The sequence below is a fragment of the Malania oleifera genome, chromosome 6 (genome assembly GCF_029873635.1).
Source record: "Malania oleifera isolate guangnan ecotype guangnan chromosome 6, ASM2987363v1, whole genome shotgun sequence".
Classification (NCBI taxonomy): domain Eukaryota; kingdom Viridiplantae; phylum Streptophyta; class Magnoliopsida; order Santalales; family Ximeniaceae; genus Malania; species Malania oleifera.
In genome coordinates this window covers 56,373,368-56,394,556 of record NC_080422.1, presented here as the reverse complement: position 1 = coordinate 56,394,556, position 21,189 = coordinate 56,373,368, and the positions used below count along the sequence as shown (strand labels likewise).

General features: G+C 38.1%; 1 protein-coding gene across 3 annotated transcripts in view; it reads left to right on the top strand.

Annotated features, from left to right (window-relative positions):
- Window positions 1-21,189, top strand: part of LOC131156979 (bifunctional dethiobiotin synthetase/7,8-diamino-pelargonic acid aminotransferase, mitochondrial) — a 134,460-nt gene that overhangs the window by 10,766 nt on the left and 102,505 nt on the right. For 2 of the 3 annotated variants that reach the window (XM_058110768.1, XM_058110770.1), the window contains exons 5-7: window positions 2,447-2,567; window positions 5,621-5,769; window positions 7,082-7,176. In XM_058110768.1, the coding sequence (XP_057966751.1) occupies window positions 2,447-2,567; window positions 5,621-5,769; window positions 7,082-7,176 (365 nt within the window). Of the gene's footprint in view, window positions 1-2,436; window positions 2,568-5,620; window positions 5,770-7,081; window positions 7,177-21,189 lie in introns of all 3 variants that reach the window. The other variant, XM_058110769.1, reaches the window with a different exon arrangement.

Here is a 21,189-nt window from a genome sequence, read left to right as displayed (position 1 = left end):
AAGAAAATTTTAGGACAGGGCGTCAGGGGGAACTTTAATGAAGTGTGACGAGTGATTAATCAAAAAGGTTAGATCTCTGGACCAAAATCCATGCTCTGCAACTTAATATCGTGAATTGTGGTTTATAGAGGGATTCAGGACGTGGCACTGATAAAAATGAGGCTTAATGAAGCTTCATATGCTAGCGTGTGCAGTGGGGGCTATCGGCCTCTGGTTGGGTCCTGAGGGTGCATGCGGCTTTTGGCGATGGGATTTCAGGAGGCTATTCATTGCTGAAATCTGTGGGCAACTATGATGCTGCCTTTTCAAAATTGCAGGGGATTCTTTTGGTTCTGAATTGGCAATGTTGTCCGGAATTTATCTGTTCAGGCCTCAAGGGGAACATTATTGAAGTGTCGCGAGTGATTGATTAATAAGGTTGGATCTTTGGACTAAATCCATGATCTGCAACTTAATATTGTGGATTGTGGTTTATAGAGGGATTCAGGACATGTGGGACAGTTAAAAAATGGGGCTTAATGAACTTCATGCCCTAGTGTGTGCACTTGGGACTATCAGCCTTCGGTCAGTGCATGAGGGTGCATGTTGGGCTTTTGGCGATGGGGTTTCAAGAGGCTATTGATTGCCAAAGTCTGTGGGCAACAATGATGCTGCCTTTTAAAAAATTCAGGGGTTTCTTATGGTTCTGAACTGGCAGTGTTGTCCAGAAATTTTCTATTCAGGCCTACGGTGGTGAGAGGGACCCTCCTATAGTGGCAGATATGCATAGGGTTATGAGGTTCAGGGCTTGGTTTGGCAGTGGCAGATTTTTGGAATCTGATAGTGGGAAGGGTGACAGAGATTAGATGGCTGGAAGGGGGCTCTTTTCTCTTTAAGGGGTCGAATAATTCTTATTCAGGCTTGTCTCTCTAGCATTCCATTGTATTTCTTGTCTGTATTTAAGATTCTAGAGGGAATTGCTATTAAGCTTGAGAGAATCATGAGATATTTCTTGTGGTCTGGTGTGGGCAGTCAAAGGGACCAAGTGAGCTGGGTGGAGGTTTGTAAGGCTTAAAAGGAGGGGGGCTAGGTCTTGGTAATTTGGTGTCTAAGAACATTGTCCTTTTAGCTAAATGGGAATGGCGTTTCCCCTAGAAGATACTTCCCTTTGGCATAGAGTTATAAGAAGAAAGTTTGGTTGGATGAGAATGGTTGGGATACCAATGCTAGTTTGATATGTTCTTTGGGGTCCATGGAGGTCTATTTCTCAGATTTATTCTCTTTTCACTCGTTACCCTAAATTTGAGGTGGGGAGGGGTTCCTGGATTCGTTTTTGGAAAGACTGTTGGCTTGGGAATGCTTCTCTTTCCACATCTTTCCCTCGTCTTTATAGATTGAGCTCTAAGCCAAATAAAGTTATTTCTTTCTTTGTTAGCAGTTTGAGTAGCTCTTTGGATTCTTGGAATTTCAGGAGACCTTTGAACGATAGGGAGATGGTGGAGTTGTCATCCTTGTTGCCTTTATTGAACAATTGCAACCTGTCCTTGGGTAGGGATGCTCGTTCATGGTCTTTGGATAAGTCGAGGGTGTTTTCTTGCAAATCTTTCTTTGAATTCTTGACCTGCTCCAACTCTTCTTTTCTTCTCTATCCTATTATTTTGGAAGGTCAAAGATCCCCCAAGAATTACGGCTTTTAAATGGCTGGTGGTGCTTAACAAATTTAATGCCAATAACTTGCTGCAGGTCAGGAGACCTTTGAAGGTTCTCTTTCCTTATGTTAAGACAGCATCTCATCCGCTTTTGTAATTTGCTTGAAAGATTTGAAACAAGCTGTTTGGTATCATGGATGAGAATTGGGTTTGCTCTTCTTTGGTGGAAGTTTGTTGGTCACCTCCTTTGCAGGTTTCAGAAGAAGGAAGGATAGGGCAGCTTTGTGGAAGTGTCACATATTTGCAGTTTTATGGGGATTATGGTTGGAGCGCAATCTATGGATTTTTTCTGGGAAGAGGTTAAACTGGGTACTTGTGTGGAAAAAGATTCAGTACATGGCTTCTTTGTGGTGTGTCAGGTTTGGAATTTTTAGGGCTCCCAGTTTTCTGGATTTACAAAGAGATTGGAGGAACTTGCTTGATTGTTTTCTCTCTTTGTTGTGTTTAGATTTTTTTTTTCCTGATTTGTCCCAGATTTTATTGGGAGATTTCTCATTCTCCCTCTTGTAAATTCTTTCCCTATCAATGAATTTTTTGTTTGATATTAAAAAAAATACCACTAACCAATAAGGCAATAACCAATGACAGTAGTCAAGCCTGGAAATTTTGAAGGATATCATTTGCAGTATTTATCATCGGATTTAATAATTATATATCTGCTTTCTTGCATCATTTCCCATTCCTTCCCAATTTTGTTTTATGGTTGCTTTCATTTGTATGTTTTTGTTTACTGTAATTATTTGTTTAGGTGGTTTCAGATTGAGCTTGCTAAAAATATGGGCTATGCTGCTGCAAGATTTGGGCACGTAATGTTCCCTGAGAATGTTTATGAACCAGCTTTAGAATGTGCAGAGCTTTTGCTTGAAGGAGTAGGAAAAGGTTAGTTAATTTTGCTGCATTCCAAATTTTATGATGAAAAATTTATCAATTACTGGTGCACCTTTTGAACTTGAATCATTTTTCAGGTACTGGAGGTTTTTTTAAGTGATTTATAAAAACTGTGTCTATGTTTCTTGAATATACTATTCTCTTTAGTCGTAAGATGAATCAAAGATATCTTAATCTGCAAAGACTCTGTACCTCTTATGTTCTTACCCCCCCTTGTACATTTTTCTTAGAGCTTTTTCTTTTGTTAAATAAAGTTTTGCTTTACTTCCAATGAGAGAATATTGTAAAGTTCACCCTGGAAGCTTACCTTCCAGTTCATGCTTTTTAATTTTTAAGTTCTTTTGTTGCATGGTAACAGGTGTGTTAATTGTTAAGGATCTTATATTTCCAGGTTTGCCTCTGTATGCTAGCCATGTACAGAATGGTTGTTGTTGTTGTTGCTTTTTTTTTTTTTCAGATTATAAGAAACTTTATTAAGAGAAGGAAGAATACACAAGGAGGATAAATAGAAAAACAAAAAGAAAGAAGAAAACATGTATATGCATGAAAAAGAAAGAATAATCAGGCTAACAATGTCTTCTTGTCATGCCAAAGAAGCCACACTGCCAAAGCAACATGATGAGAAAACCAACAATGGCAAAGAAGACAATCCCATCCCAGATCAGATCAATAGTTGAAATGTGATCTCTTCCCCCCCCCAAAAAAAAAAAAATCCTAAAGCCATGAACAAATCTGATGCTTGTTCCACAGGCTAAGTTGCAGGACTGGACTGGAGTGTTTATGCACATAATCCTGTGTTGTATTTGGTCTGCCATATATTAGGGATGAGATAAGGACGTGGTGGAATTTTCTCTTTGACTTTTTTACCGACAAGATGCCTAAGCATTAGATTGCTGTTGGGGACCGGCCTGCTCTAGGCCATATGCATGGGGTATGGATCTGCCCTTGGCCTGTCCAATTCCATATTGTGGTTGCACCAAACATGGGTTAGAAAGAGCTTAGCTAAGTGTAGCCACCCTTAGCTTGTGAAACAAATGCTCACAAAGAACCAAGGCACACCTGACACTTTCTAATCAAACCAAAAATGGAAGAAAAATTCAGAAATAAAGGCTGAGATCTCAGAATAGTGTTTTGCCTTCTACGACTCAAATAACTACTAAATCAGCAAAATAATAAAGGGATTACTGCTGTGAATTTCAGTTCAGAAAATATGACAATTTCTAGGTACAAGACCAACTTAATCGTTGAATCAGTACCTGTTTTGGCACTGTTTCAGAATGGTAACAGGCTAACAGCAGCTTTCTGCTATTCTCTTGCACCTTTTACAGTAATGGAGGGACTGATAGGCACCGCAGGGTCGAATCCTCAAAACCCAAGCCTCCAAAACCCTAGCTTGTCCGGAGCTGAGCTCTGGAGATAAATCTTCTGAAAGATAAATGCCAAAAACCTTCTGGAAAGGTGGCTAAAGGCTCCTATTATACTAGCCTCAAGGCTTCAAAGAGGAGCCAACTCCAATTTTGTGCATAACCCACTCTAAAAACTACTTATCTTTTGAAGCCCCCCAAAAAATAAATCTCATCACAGAAGTACCCCTTTGAATATTATTTACAAAAAAGGCCCCTGAAGTTGATTTGACCAAAATGAACCGCAAAATTCCGAAATTACAGAAATACCCATAGCACGCATAAATAACATCACTTGATATATGGAGAAAATTAAGTCAAGATTGCAGAATTGCATCGCATAAACTCTAGGTGACTGAACAATGAAGAAGTAGACAAGCATGAGTCTCGCCACTGGCATAACACGTCACAAGCACAATAGGAGATATAGTCATATAAGGTCTTCTAGTATGCAACAGAGTTTTGGTGTTAATTCTATTGAGGATGACCATCCACACAAAAGTCTTGACTTATGAATCAATCTTTGCTTTCCACAAATGATTAACAAGAGGAAAAGAATGAGAAGAGTGGATCGAATGAGAGTAAAAAGATATACAGGAGAAATACATCAAAAGCATCCAAACTCCAAATCTTTATGTTGCCATAATAGGAATAAGGAAATGACTCTAGCAAACTAAGAAGCAAATAAAGCTCTTCAGCCTCCCTATCACTAAGATTCCTTCAAAAATGAAAATCCCAGGAAACACAGTTGCAATAAATAATAAATACAAAGATATTATAATGCAAAGTTAGACAAAAGAGAGAAGGAAAAACAACTAAAAAACAACACTCCCCAAGCCAAAGATTCTCTCAAAAAGGAACCTGAGAACCATCTCCCATTTTATTTTTGATGCATGGAAAAAGAAAGGGGGTATACCACTGAAATAAATTTCCATGGGATTTCACGAGAAACTCTAGCTCCAATATGACCACCCAATCCATTTGCATGAAAGCCAAGTTACTCTTAATTACATTGTGCGATAGTGTATTGATTTTATTTTTTGGATGAAATGAAGAAATACTTTGAGAGAGTTGGAAATTTATTTTGTAAAATTGATTTTTTTTTTCTGCTCTTAAAATATTTCTCGACTTGGATGAAATAATAACTGATAGAAGATTCTGCTTTTTTTTTTTTGGGAAGGTGAAGATGACGTATTTGTTTAAAATGTTTCTTTTTTTGAGGATACTTCTAAGATAGTGTTAAATACTTTGATAGAGTTAAAACTTTTGATTTCTTTAAGAACAGTTTATGCTCTTCTTGAAATATTTTGTTAGTTGGCTGAGTGAATAGTTGACGTTTGCAGATTTTGTTTGTTGAGAAGATGATGTAACCTTCTACATATTTCTTTTGATTACTTTTGGGGAGGTGTTAAATATCTAATATTTAAATCTTTTGCAGCGTAAGAATAAATCAATGTGGTGGCACATTTTATAACTTTTTGATTAGATTATAATGTGTATATTTTTCCCATTTTGTTGTATGGTGATTACTGGTTGTTTTGATTTTTTCCTTTTTTTTTTTTTGAATTTTTTATGCCTCACTCTGTATGTCTGGAGATGTGCCACGCACCATCTGATTTAAATATGTAATTCCATGTGCAGGTTGGGCTTCTCGGGTATTTTTTTCGGATAATGGCTCTACAGCAATTGAAATTGCCCTCAAGATGGCTTTTCGAAAATTCTGTTTTGATCATGAAATCCTTTGTGATACTTCCAAAGCTAATGTGGTTGAAAAATGTATTGAGCTTAGGGTGGGATTTCACTGCTAACCAGTGTTATATTTACAATACACTAGCATATTTTGAAACTGTGGGTTTTTTAGAATAAATAAGTTCTCTTATGTTTGTTACTTCATATGGAGCCATCTGTTCCTTTAAAGTATCATCTTTCTTTCAGATTGGTCCTTGGTAGTGGGATTACCCGGTGTTAGATTTACAGTGCGCTTGCATATTCTGAAACTGTGGGTTCTTTTAGAATAAATAAGTTCTCTTATGTTTGTGACTTCATATGGAGCCATCTGTTCCTTTAAAGTTTCATCTTTCTTTCAGATTGGTCCTTAGTAGTGAGAATGGTGCGTTCTAGCGAGCTAATGTTTGCATGACATGTCTTACATATTGCATCTGCTGATACCCTGCTGTGTCCTTGTCCTTTATGCAGACACTGAGTAAACAAGTAAAGACTGTTGTTAGGCACTCAAACATTTGGTTAGGATAATGAATTGTTTATGTGGATCCATAAGCACGTATCATGCTTGTGACTTGTCAATTATCATTCGCATGTAATGCATCATGAAGCCCTGACTAAATGATTCTTATTTCTTAGCAATGAATTCCTCAAAATTTAATAAGATCAAGTGATTCCATGGCTTTTAATTTCAAAGGTTTTTCTAGTACTACATCCAGTTATTTTGATACATTAGATGTATAATATGTAATGACCCTGTTCCTCTGATCCTAGCTGTCCAACTAGATGATTTTCTTCTATGCAAACTGTTTTTATAAGCTTTCAATTAATTTACTTTTGTATGATCCAATTTGAACATACCTATTTACAATAATGACTAAGATGGCTGCACATGCTAATATAAACTAGAGAGTACAAATCATTGGTGCTTTTGGTTATTTGCTTCCACTTCAAATTTGGAGTATTTTTACAAAATGCTTTGCTTTTAGCTAGTGAGGTTGGAGATTAGTACTGAAGCAATCCAAAATTTTAAAGATGCTAATGTTTCCACTCCTTATTTTGCAATGTGTATTAATATATTTGTTGAATTGGAGAAGTTTTTTCTTAAAAAAAGAATAATAAAAAATGGAGAAGCTTTATGAAAGTAACATTTAAGTACAGTTTAGCTGGATTGACATTACTGGGCATTGCTCTAGAATACACCTGGTCTAAACTCTTTTGACTGCTCTCTGGTTTTTATTGCAAAATTTTCAATAAGAAAAAAAAAATAGAAATATAACATGCTTATATTTTTAAATCTGGGGCTGTTGACAAACATAACGAATTTTGTTATTGTGGGTAATTATGGAGCTAGTCACTGAATAATTTGTCCCCATTCAGGTCCTAGCTCTTAAAGGATGTTATCATGGTGACACTTTGGGTGCTATGGAAGCACAAGCACCATCATCTTATACTGGCTTTCTCCAGCAACCATGGTACGCGCACTTTGTTGCAGATCATTGTAGAACAAAATGATACTAAATCTTTTAAATTCCAGCTTTTGGAGCAAATTTTGGGGCCTGGTTACATTGCTTCTAATTTCATCATTCTTCTAAATGCATATTTGTGGACTTAAATCTTTGTGGGTTAGTGGTTGAGATATTTCTAGCATATTTTTATTGTAATGTTTACTCGTTAATTACCTTTTAAAATGTTCCATAATTTTTTTTTCTCGATATTAAAGAATCCTTTGATGCTATATTTTGCAGTATTCAGTACTTTTTAGCTCAATATAATTCCTTTTCTAAGCTCTCAAATTTTTGTCTTTCTCAAGCATGAAAAGCAAGAGAAACACAATTGTTGGCTTGTAGGTGGGATCTTTGCAAAGTGATGCACCAAGACATAACGATGTGGGACTAATGTCTGACACAATAACCGGTATTTAGAACTACTACTTAGGGGCCTTTTATAGGCTTATAGTGCTTGGAGGATGAGAAAAATATTTTTAGAAGCCTAAATAAACTAAAATATTAAATTTCCTAAATAAAATATCGTGAAATTTTCGGGATATGATCCTAATTAAAATACCAAAAATAAAAAGTGAAAATAGAATTAGAAGCTTCTCCATGCCTACTGCATCAATTACTGTAGTAAAAGAAAGAAAAAGCCTTGACCTCGAGTTAAATTGGAAATGCATGTTAGCTAACTTTTTCCTCTTCATCCTGATCCCATGAATACTCAAATGGATGCACAACTGTCTCCATTCTTAAGCTTGGTTTTTGAATCATTCAGTCTCCGCAATGCAAGTGTTTGGGGGACAATTGTGATAGGAGTGTCTTTTGTCCACAGCACAGTCAACCAGAAAAGGTTAAGCTCGCGTTGAATCAGGCGGCTTGGTAAGGCAGGAGGTGTCTCATGTGGAGTTGATATTTTTTCACTAGTATCCTTCCAATATTCACTTTTTTTTTTTGTGGGGCCAGTCAGGGTATGGCTCAGTGATAAGGGTGGATGAGGGACTGAAAAAAGTCCTGGTTTTGATTCCCCGTTGGGTCATCTCTGGGTTACCTGGGGCTGGTACTGGTTATGGTTGGCGTGGTCAGTTCACCTTGGGTTTGGCAAGGAGATAAGGGTCCGAAGGGCCCAACCACCCCAGGTTCTCGGTCATAAAAAAAATGGTGATTCACTTTTTTTTTTCTCAAAGCTGTAGCAAAGGCAACAACTTGATCAACAAAATGAGTCATAGGATTGCAACTCAGAGAGTAATTCGCATTGATGTCTTCCAATACACTTGTGTCATGTGTTGTTTATCTTCAACAAATAACATTGAGTAACGAATTTGTCAAACATCTTTATTAGGCTAAGTGTTAGGGAGTGACAATGTAATGGGGAAAAGAGGGAGAGAGATACTGCGATAATTGTATTCTCCAAGGATTTAGAATGAATATATGATTATCTGTGTTAACGTTTGTATGGTTATTCTCTTGGATTTGAATAATACAAGTAGTCCTTTTCATTATGGCATTTTGTTGCCTTGGATTGTGATGTCCTTGATTGTTATGGCCTTATTCCGTGTATGTGAATATATTGCTCGTGTGGTATCATATTGTTCCTTGTTTTTTTTGAGTATTGAGACTCACCTGGTGCTCGTGCTTGCAGGCTTGAACGTGTGAGATTTGACTGACTTGTCGAGGGAGAGCTCTCAATGGGTGCCACACGGCCCTTACTTGAGTCCCATTTCGGGGGTCCGTGACAGTTGGTATCAGAGCACAGTGTGTGCGAGCACCATGAGTGGTAATATTATTAACAAGTCGGGAAAAGTGGAGCACATTGAGGCACTTGAGACAAAACTTGTAACCTTGGAGACAACGTGCTGTGAACTCCAAGGGTTGGTGGCAACATTGATAAAAGAGAAAGGCGTGCCAACGAAGCTTGAGGCCGCTGAAGAAAACCCTGGAGAAAATCTCTATGGGGTATCAAAATTTGTAGGGAGACTTGAGGAATTTGAAAAATTCATTCCACGTGTGAAATCCCTGGAGAAAAGGCCAAGAGAGCATGAGGCCTTCCAAAGGAGTATCGAGCAGTTGGAAGCCTTTGAGAGTAGGCTAGAACATATTGAGGGCATATTGCCATCTCTTTTGTCCCAATGAGGAGAGCCAGTAGAGCTTGAGGCCTCCTTACGGGAGCTAACGGATTATTTTGATTTCCTTGCAGAAGATGTTAAGGAGTCCATTACTGTTTTGAAGGAAGAATTTGAAGGAGATGGGCAATGTCCAGAGTGCTGTGGACCAGGTTCAGAAGGATTTACAAGAGATGACGGTGAAAGTGAATGCAGTGGCACAGATAGCTCGAAGGCCAATTGCAGATCCAAGTGAGGGTTTTTGATCTAAGGTACTGGAACCTAAAAGTTTTGGGGGTACGCGAGATGCAAAGGAACTGAATAATTTCTTTTTTGATATGGAACACTACTTCATGTGCTCATGAGTGGATTTAGAAGTGGACAGGGTAAATATGACAACCATGTACCTAGTTGGGGATGCCAAATTGTGGTGAAAAACAAAATGGAATGATATTCAGCACAATAAGTGTGTCATTAACACTTGGGAGGGGTTGAAACAGGCGTTGAAGACCCAATTCTACCTAGAAAATGTGGAGTACATAACTCAGTGCAAAGTAATGGAATTGCAACAAACCGGCTCAATAAGGAGTTATGTACGAGAATATCAGGTCTTGATGTTGGACATCATAGACATGACCGAATCAGATAGACTATTTCATTTTCTCCGGGGTTTGAAGACATGGCCAAAGAATGAACTGCGCCGGCAAGGTGCTAGTGATCTCTCTTCCGCCCTTGCTGCTGTTGAACGGTTGGATGATTTTTTAGACAATTTTGGGAAGCAAAATTTCTCCACGTCCGCCAATAATGATTACAGACCCAATAAAGTGTATAAGCCCACAAATGGGGGAAGGGACAGGGAGACAAATAATTCTTGGAAAGAGAAAAGAGCGTCCATGAATAGGGAGTGGAGGGGTGGACGAATAGGTGGTGGAGAGTGTTGGTTGCCGGTCTCATGTTTTCTTTATATGGGACCACATCGAGTGGCGGAGTGCCCTGAATGAAAGGCTTTGAATGCTCTAAAGGCCCTTCGAGGGGAAACTGAAACCTCGACAACAACCCCAGAAGAACAACATAATATGGTGGGAGCATTGAGATTTTTGGGGGCATTAGAGTGCCAAGTAGTTACCAACAAGTCGCAGGAGAAGGGCTTAATGTATGTTGATCTACTGTTGAATGGAAAGAAAATCAAGGCCATGATTGATACAGGGGCCACCCATAATTTTATTGCTGATTCAAAAGCCCAACGGTTAGAATTACAAGTAGATAAGGATGTGGGGAAGTTGAAAACAGTGAATTCTCAAGCGTTAACCACGGTGGGAGTTACATCCGTTAGAACTGTACTTCTTGGGGCCACTACTATGGTTTATAGAGGGGTGTACTCTAGAGACGAGATTGTATTTCAAACATTTTGCGGAAATTGGGTACCATGGGGTGGTCAGAAGTTACCGAGTCACTATCAGCTGGACTTTGTTGATGTGGATAAAGATTGGGGATTCCGATTTATCGTTAGTGGACACCTCAATGTATCAAGAGACGCCTCAGAACTTGCATTAGGGGGAGTTGTCGCTAGAGGAAGGGATATGTTGCTTAATTGAAAGTACAAACCATTAAGGTTGTTGAACCCAACAACCTACAGAAGGAAAAAATTCTCTGGGGGTGTCATGTACGGGTGTGGAGGAAGCTATCGATTTCTGGAGTCCAAATTGGTGCCGCTCCTGTGGCAATTTCACTAGAAGACTAACTGTAAAAAGCCATGGTAGGAGAAGCTAGCTGAATTAATTTTGATTTTGGAATACAAAGTAGGGAGATGAATGAAGTGGTGAGCTTAAGCAAAAACGATTGGCAGCCTTGAACTCATAAGTCTTATAATAGTCGAGTGACGTTACCTTTGAGGAATCTTATCAGGGAACATTTAAGTACAGACCAGCAGGCACAGACACTGAGCAAACTGATAGAAGAAGAGAAGACATGGCAATTCAGGGTAGAAGATGGACTAATAAAGACTAAAGGCAAGAGAGTCTATGTTCCCAAAGCTGGAAACTTGAGGAAAACCTTACTAAAAGAGTGGCATGATACATTGTGGGCTGGTCATCCGGGATGGCGAAGAACTCATGCATTGATTACACAGGGGTACTATTGGCTGAATATGCAAGATGATGTGATAAGTTATACTAAAACTTGCTTGATCTGTCAACAAGACAAGGTAGAAAGAAAGAAGACCTCAGGTTTGTTGGAGCCATTGCTAGTTCCTGCCAGGCCATGGGAGAGTGTCTCTTTGGACTTCATTTCCTCATTGCCAAAAGTAGAGGAGTATGACACAATTTTGGTGGTGATTGACCGGTTTTCAAAGTATGCAACTTTCGTACCAGTCTCGAAGCCATGTTCAGTAGAGAAGACAGCTCAGCTATTCTTCAAGCATGTGGTGAAATATTGGGGTGTTCCAGAAAGCCTAATTAGTGATAGGGATGTCAGATTCACTGGGGGATTTTGGGGTGAACTTTTTTGCTTGATGGGTTCAAACCTTAATCTGTCCACCAGTTACCACCCGTAGACAAATGGTCAAACCGAACGTTTTAATGGGATGCTGGAAGAATACTTGCGACATTTTGTTAACTCAAATAAGAAGAATTGAGTTACTTTACTAGACATGGCACAATTCTGTTTTAACTCTATGAAATCTTCTGCGACTAATAAAAGCCCTTTTGAGATTGTGACAGGTCAACAACCAACTCTCCCGCACATTCTCGATGGTCCATACAAAGGAAATTGCCTGAAAGCATACCAATTTACAAAGAATTGGTTGCAAAACATCGAAGTCACCCGAGCTCAGTTAGAAAAAGCATCGAAGCGCATGAAGAAATGGGTTGATAAAGGGAGACGACCACAACATTTTGAAATTGGAGATCTGGTTCTTGTAAAAGTGCCGCCAGAGACATTTCGATTTCTTCACGGCAAGGATAAAAGGCTTTTACGCCGTTATGAAGGTCCAGTCAGAGTGATTGAGAAGGTGGGACATGCATCTTATCGGCTTGAACAACCAGAGTGGATGAATAGCCACAGGCGACCAGTCCATCCCGTGTTTCATGTAAGCAATTTAAAGTCATTCCACACAGATGAAGCAGATCCGCACCGACAAAAGATAAGGAGATCAACAATTTCCAGAAGGCAGCCTGTAAACAAAGATGTCCAGGAGAGCATTGCAGACAAAGTCGTCAATGTATAAGGTCGCCAACAACAACAATATCTGGTTCAGTGGATGGGGCTGGGGGAAGAAGAGAATAGTTGGGAAAAGGCAGAAAACATTCAGCATGCCATACAAAAGATTGAAGATTTCAGAAATTCGAAGACAACGACATCAGCTTCAACATCAGTAGAGTGAGAAGGCCTTCCACAACATATTGATGAGGATGTCGATAAAATGAGTGGGGGAGGATATTAGGGAGTGACAATGTAATGGGGAAAAGGGGGAGAGAGATACTGCTATAATTGTATTCTCTAGGGATTTAGAATGAATGTATGATTATCTGTGTTAACGTCTGTATGGTTATTCTCTTGGATTTGAATAATACAAGTAGTCCTTTTCATTATGGTGTTTTGTTGCCTTGGATTGTGATATCCCCGATTGTTATGGCCTTATTCCGTGTATGTGGATATATTGCTTGTGTGGTATCATATTGTTCCTCGTTTTTCTTGAGTATTGAGACTCACCTAGTGCTCGTGCTTGCAGGCTTGAACGTGTGAGATTTGGCTGACTTGTCGAGGGACAGCTCTCAACGAGTGCCACACGGCCCTTACTTGAGTCCCATTTTGGGGGTCCGTGACACTAAGCCAATGCTCACAACTAGAAGTGCATCTCTTGTTCATAATTGATTTGGAAGAATTCTTCTTCCATGATATGTTGCACAAGTTAGTAATGGAAGCTTGCCTCTTCGGTCGATGGAACAAGGTTATGCCACCGTCAGATTTCTAGGGAATAAATTAGGAAATTCTATTTTTTGAATAAAATATGAAATTATTATTTCAGATTCTAGTAGTTTTAGTTTCTTGTTTTCTAGCCTAGAGATCTGTTGATTTGATTTGCTGATTTTGTGGCCTTCCTAATTTGGTGGCCCTCCTCTACTATTTATCTTGTAAGTGGGTCTCTTGAAATTCAATAAGAATGGTTATTGTTCTTCTAAAAAATCCTTCATTGTATCAGGGCCTCGTGCTCTTTTTTCTATTATGTTTTTCTTCCGATGATGTCGTATAAGTCGGCGATGCCTGGCGCCCAAAGAAATCCTACCAGCTCTTCCGGTACTTCCGAAACCATTCTGCCCAATCCCACTATTCCTCCCAAGTCTGTATCTGCTGATTACTATTCCCGTAATTCAACTCTTTATCTTACGGTTACAAAAATCAATGGGCACAACTATCTCGAGTGGGCTCAGTCTGTAAAATTGGCGATCGATTGCAGAGGCAAAATAGGGCATTTGACTGGAGAAATATTGAAACCTGCTGCTAGTGACCCTGATCTAAAAAAATGGCAGTCGAGAAATTCTCTTATTATTGCTTGGCTCATCAATTCCATGGAACCTGCCATTGGAAAACCTCACCTATTTCTTCCCACTGCTAAAGATGTCTGGGAGGTCGTTTGAGATCTTTATTTGGACTTGGAGAATTCTTCTCAAATATTTGAGTTGAAAACTCGACTCTGGAGATCCAAGCAGAATGATCACGATGTTACTACTTATAACCACAAATTGGTAATGTTATGGCAGGAACTTGATCAGTCTAATGATGATGTTTGGGAGAATTCGAACGACCACGCTCGCCACATGAGGAGAGAGGAAATCGACAGGGTTTACATGTTTTTAGCCGACCTTAATAAGAGTTTGGACGAGGTTTGAGGCCGCATTTTTGGCAGGAAGCCATAGCCCTCTTTTCGGGAAGTTTTTTTTGGAGTTAGACGTGAGGAGTCAAGGAGAAAAATCATGTTGCGCAACACCAAACCTTGTTTCAACCTGGAACCTGAGAGCTATGCTCTTGTGTCAAGAGGTGTTGATTCTGACGATGGGTGTAAGAAATCGTGGTGCGAGCTTTGCAAAAAATCGTGGCATATGAAGGAGACGTGTTGGAAGCTTCATGGTAAACTGGCAAATTGGAAGCCAAAATCCAAACGTGATAGTTATACCTACCAAGCCACTGTTGAAGAGACTCAGAAGCCTTCTACCAAATCGGATGCAGTCCCTTTTACCACAGAGCAATTAGAGCACTTGTACAAATTGTTTCAATCTCTGAAACTATCCTTAACTCCATCTTGTTCTTTGGTACAGAAGGGTAACTCTCTTTCTACTGTGTTTTTAGGTGTTATTCCTAATTATGTTCATTCTTGGATAATTGATTTTGACGCAATTGATCATATGACTGATTGCTCCAAATTGATCTCTTCCTATAGTTTGTGGGCAGACAATAAAAAGGTCAAAATTGTAGATGGTTCACTTGGTAATTGTCGGGATAGGAACTATCAAACTCACTTCGTTGTTAGTCCATGATGTGCTCCATGTTCCAAATTTGTCTTGCAATTTGTTGTCCATTAGTAAAATTACCTCTAATCATCAATGTCAAGCTAATTTCTATTCTTCTTATTATGAGTTTCAAGGAATTGACCACAGGGAGGATGATTGGCAGTGCTAAGGAAAAAGATGGACTCTATTATTTTGACGATGGACCTAACTCGAGTAGACAATGTCAAAGTACTTGCTTAAATTTTGTTTCCATTTTCAAAGATAATGATGTCATGTTATGACATTATAGGTTAGGCCATCCTAGTTTTCAATATTTAAAATATTTGTTTCCCAATTTATTTTGGAATAAAAGTCCTTTTCAATGTGAAGTTTGTCAGTTTGCTAAACATCATCGTGCATCCTTTTCCACCCAACTCAACAAACTAACTACACCATTTACTGTGATTCATAGTGATATCTGGGGGCCCATGTAGAACATCTACGTATTCTGGAAAAAAATGGATTGTGACCTTTATTGATGATCACACGAGATTAAGTTGGGTTTATTTGATAAAGGAAAAATCTAAAGTGGGAACAATTTTCAAAAAAATTTACACCATGGTACAAACACAATTCCAAAAAAATATTCAAATATTGCAGAGTGATAATGGTTGAGAATATTTCAAAGATATTTTGGGCCAATTTTTCTTGAAAAAGAAATTGTTCATCAGAGCTCTTGTGTCGACACTCCGCAACAAAATGGTTTGGCTGAAAGAAAAAACAAACACTTATTGGAAGTAGCTTGGGCATTGCTTTTTTCCAATCAGGTACCTAGATATCTTTGGGGTGAAGCCATTCTTACTGCCACACATCTCATAAATAGAACGCCTAATAAGTTTTAAGCTTTGAAACACCTTTGGGTGTTTTTCATAAGTTTTATCCTACAAATCGGCCGTCTTCTTCTTTACCAGTAAAGATATTTGGTTGTACTGCTTTTGTTCATATTCAGTCATAATCGAGGAAAACTTAAACCCCGAGCCACAAAATGTGTGTTTGTTGGTTATGCTCCCACTTAAAAGAGGCATAAATGTTTTGAGCCCATTTCCAAAAAAAAAATGTTTGTTACCATGGATGTTACATTCTTTGAATTACATCCCTATTTTACGCCTCATCTTCAGGGGGAACCTAAAAGGAGAAAATATAAAAATTTAAATATAAAATGATCAAAGATGGGGATTGGACTATAGAGGATGGGATAGATACAAATACCCTCTTGAGTTGATTAGCTAGCTCTATTAAAAAGACAGCAAAAGAGATTTTAAGTAAATCAAGGGGAAGATTCTCGAATAGCAAAGAAAGTTGGTGGTGGAATAAATATGTACAAAAAGCCATAAAGACAAAAAGAATTTGGTATAAAATGTGGCAAAATGTAGAAGCATGAATAACTTTTAAAAGTATAAGGAGGCGAGAAAAATGCAAAAAAGACTGTTAGTGAAGCTAAATAAACATCATTAATAGTTTGTATGGTAGAGTGGATACAAAAGAAGGGGAAGTAGATATATTTAAACTTGCTAAAACTAGAGAAGGGAAAAGTAAGGACTTAAGAAATGTAAAATGTATAAAAGGTGAGGATGATATTGTCTTGGTTAAGGACGAAGACATTAAAGAAAGATGGCGAAGTTACTTTAGTAATTTGTTTAATGAAAACCAAATAGAAGGCTTAAACTTAGAATTGTCAAATGAGGACAAAACTAAAAATATGAGATTTATTCGTAAAATTTGAGTTAATGAAGTTAAGTTTGCACTTAAAAAGATGAATAATGGGAAAGTTATGGGACCAGATAACATCCTAATTGAAGTTTGGAAATGCTTGGGAGATAACGGAATTATATGGTTAACTAATTTGTTTAATACGATTATAAAAACTAAGAAAATGCAGATGAATAGAGAAAAAACATTTTAATACCTATATACAAAAATAAAGGAGACATTCAAAATTGTAATAATTATCGTGAGATTAAACTTATGAATCATACGATGAAACTATGAGAAATGGTAGTTGAACAAAGATTAAGGTTAGAAACGAAGGTCTCAGAAAATCAATTTGGTTTTATGCCTGGGAGATCTACCATAGAAGCTATATATCTTTTAAAAAGATTAATGGAAAAGTTTAGGGAAAAGAAGAAGGACTTGCATATGATATTTATTGACCTAGAAAAAGCATATGATAGGATACTTAGGGAAGTTCTATGATGGGTTTTGGAAAAAAAAGGTGTATGTAGTAGGTATACTAATGTCATTAAGGATATGTATGATGGAGTAATGACTAGTGTGAGGACTATAGATGGAGAAACTAGAGAATTTCCAATCACCATAGGTGTACATCAAGGATCTACTTTGAACTGACTGAAAGTATTCAAAAGGAGGTTCCATGGTGCATGTTGTTTGCAGATGATATTGTATCAATTGATGAACTAGGGGCGGAGTAGAGGCTGAGTTAGAATTATGGAGAGAAGCTTTAGAATCTAGAGGCTTAATGATAAGTAGAAATAAGACAGAATATATGAAATGCAATTTTAGTATTGGTCGGAGGAATATTGGAGATTAAGTTAAACTTGATGATGAAGAAATAAATAGCACTTGTAGATTTCGATACCTTGGATCTATTATGCAAGCTGAAAGAGAAATTGAAGATGATGTAATGCATAGAGTTAAAGCAGGTTGGGTAAAATGGAGAAATGCTTCAAGTGTGCTCCGTGATTGTAGAATACCCTTAAAATTAAAAGGAAAGTTTTATAGGACAACTATAAGACCAACTATGCTATATGGATCAGAATGTTGGGCGACGAAGAATTAGAATATCCAAAATGTTAAAGTTGCTGAGATGAGAATGCTTATATGGATGAGTGGTATAACATTAAAAAATAAATTAAGGAATGAACATATTTGCGGTAAATTAGGTGTAGCTCCTATAGAAGATAAGATAAGGGAGGGATGACTTAGATGGTATGGACACTTGCAACGTAGGCCACATAGTGCGCCATGGAGGAAGAGTGAGTTAGTTACTGTGGTGGGCAGTAGAAGGGGTAAGACTGGACCTAAAATAACTTGGGAGGAGATAGTGAGTAAGGATTTAATATCCTTGAATCTGTCAAAGGAAATGGTCCATGATCGCATAAATTGGCGGAAAATGATTCATATAGTCGACCCTACCTAGTGGGACTTAAGACTTGGTTTTGTTGTTGTTATCTCCAGGGGGGGAACCAAAACAAAGATTCGGTTGTGTTTCATGATTTTTTCCGAACTGAAGACTCGCAAAATGATCCTTCTCCAACTTTGATTATTCAACCTGAAAACCCAAGCTTTATTATACCAAGAGAAAGTGAGTCGAGTTTGTTAGATATTGAAAAGGCAGGTTTTCTTGCTGTGCCATCTCATGATGTACATGACCCTATAATGACTAACAAAGAAGAAACAGAAAAAAAGCACCATAGTGTTGGTACCATTTGATATTGTCTACTCGTGATAGAGGACAACTCGTAAGAAAGGGTCTTCAAGTCCTTTACACTTTCCAGAATCCGTAAACCCTCTATGTAATGTCCTCACCGAGCCATTACCTCATGTTCAGTTCATTTCATCATTTGAGTTCTGAGTCCTCTAGTTCTGAAGCTGAGTTTGGTTCCAATCCTGAGTTTGATGATTCTAAACTTCCCATTGTTGTCCGGAAGAGTGTGAGGTCTTGCACCCAACATCCATTGTCCAATTATGTGTCATATGAAAATCTCTCACCTGTTGTTTGTGCTTTTATCTCACAATTGTCTTGTATAGAGATTACTAGTCTTGTGCAGGATGCTTTGAAAGTTCTTGAGTGGAAGGAGGCTGTCTTTGAGGAGATGAAAGCTCTTGAAAAAAATGGCTTGTGGGAGTTAGTTGATCTACCAAGAGGAAAGACAACTCTAGGGTGCAAATGGGTGTTTACAGTCAAGTATAAATCTAATGGTTCTCTAGAACGGTATAAAGATCAATTGGTCGCCAAGAGATTCATTCAAACCTATGGCATTGATTACTTGGAGACATTCGCCCCATTCGCAACGCTAAACTTTTTAAGAGTTCTTTTGTCACTTGCAGCTAATCGTGATTGGCCTCTTTATTAGTTGGACGTAAAAAATGCATTTCTTAATGGAGACCTGGAGGAAGAAGTGTACATGGATGCACCTCCAGGATTTGGTGAAAAGTATGGCGCAAAGGTGTGTAAACTGAAGAAGTCCTTATATGGGTTAAAATAGTCACCATGAACATGGTTTGAGAAATTCACTCAGTTTGTTAAAAGTCAGGGGTATACTCAAGGGCAAGGTGATCATACGATGTTTGTAAGACATTCACAGGATGGGAAGATAGCGATACCGATTGTGTATGTAGACGATATAATTCTCATTGGAGATGACGTACTTGAGATGAACTGATTGAAGACTTCCCTCTCATCAACGTTTGAGATCATGGACTTAGGATCTTTGAGGTATTTCCTTGGAATGGAGGTTGCTTGGTCTAAGAAAGGGATTGTTGTCTCCCAACGGAAGTATGTCCTTGACCTCCTTAAGGAGATTGGGATGAGCGGTTGTAGGCCAGCAGATGCTCCAATAGATCCCAATTAGAAACTTGGAGATGACAAGGAGGGTGATCCAGTGAATACAACTCGGTATCAAAAGTTGGTGGGAAAGTTAGTTTACTTATCACACACACAGCTTGATATTGCTTTCGCTGTGAGTTTGGTAAGCCAGTTTATGCATTCACCCTATGAGAAACATGGAGCTGCGTTTACAGTTGAGTTTGCAGTTATATAGATAAACAACTTAAATGAATATTTAAAGGTTTAAAATTGTTGGGTGCTTAACTTTCGAGTTTAGAGGCAAAGATCTGCAATTGTAAGTCTTAGTGAGAGAGAGGAGTAGAAAAAGGGAGAGGAAGAACCTTTTAAAGCAAATGCAGAAGCATAAAGCAGAATAACATAATGCTAATTACACCTCCACTCATATCTATGGCAAAGAACAAAACACATCTTACACCTAGGCACCTACAAACGATGAACCCTACCCTACAGACAGAGAGGAAGGGCCTGCCACAAAACGTGAGATGCTTGTAAATTTAGCAGTAGGAAATTGACAAACAACATGGGGTCCAAAATTTTGCCTATGAAATGATGTACATAGATATTGATTACTATGTAATTTTAATTATTTATTGTACATTGATTAAAATATTTGATCAGGTCATTTTTTTGAGATGCTTAGTCAATTATTTGCTTTGCAACATACAAATGAGAGGGAATAATAAACATAGACGTCAATTAATTAGTTAGTTAGCCAAGGTCATGAACTGTAATTTGAAATATTAAGTCGGAAGAATAAGGTGAAGCTGCAGGAATAATTAAAACATTTAGGAAGAGCTTTGAGCACTGACAAACTTGTATGTGATATTTTACATTTGATGTTCTTTGATGGAGGAAGGAGGTCTGTTTTTCCTCCTTCCATTCCCTGTTACTTTCTGATTCTAATCCACTCTCTTTCCTCTCTCTCCTTGGCTATTATTCTTTGCCCTGCCTCTCTTTGAAAGGATTTCCTAGTTTTTATTTTTATTTATTTATTTTTACATATCAGTCAATTTGTGGGGGCAAATAGATGGACGAAAAAAAGAGAAATTAAGCACGCTGTGAAATTTCAACCATGGATGATGTGTGGCAGCAATACCATAATTAAATTATCAGCAAATAAACTGATTGGAATGATCAAAATTCTGAAGAAGACAAACACGAAACCGGAAATCATAACTCTGTTACAGTACATAGAGGAGATTATTTTGTCTTAGAAGGAGTCATACAGGAATGTTAGCTTCGGAGAATATGGTGAAGTTGCAAGGATAATTTAAACGTTAAAAATGAGTTTGAATGCTAACAACTTTTATGTGGTATTTTACATTTGATGTTATTTTTGGGTTCTTTCAGAGTTTCTTTTGGTGCATGGTTTCTTTTCTGTTTCTCCTTCTGTCTCCCATTCCCCACTCCTTTGTGATTCTAATTTCTGTTTCACTTCTCTCCTCGTTGGCTATTGTTTTTTGGCCTCTCTGTTGATGGATTTCCTAATATCTTTCTCTTCTACTTGAGTACAGATCAGTCAATTATGGCAAATAGGTGTACAAAATACAGCCGACGGGAAATTACAAGTGATTTCAAATCTTAACCATGCATAATGTGTCACCCTAATTCCCACAAATAAATTAAGAAAGAATAAACCAATGAGCATAATCAGAATTCTGAGGAAAATAAACACACAGCCTTAAATCATCACTCTGTTACAGCCCATGGAAAAGAAGATAGTGTCGTAGAAGGAGACATACCTTCTGCAATGGCGCAGTGA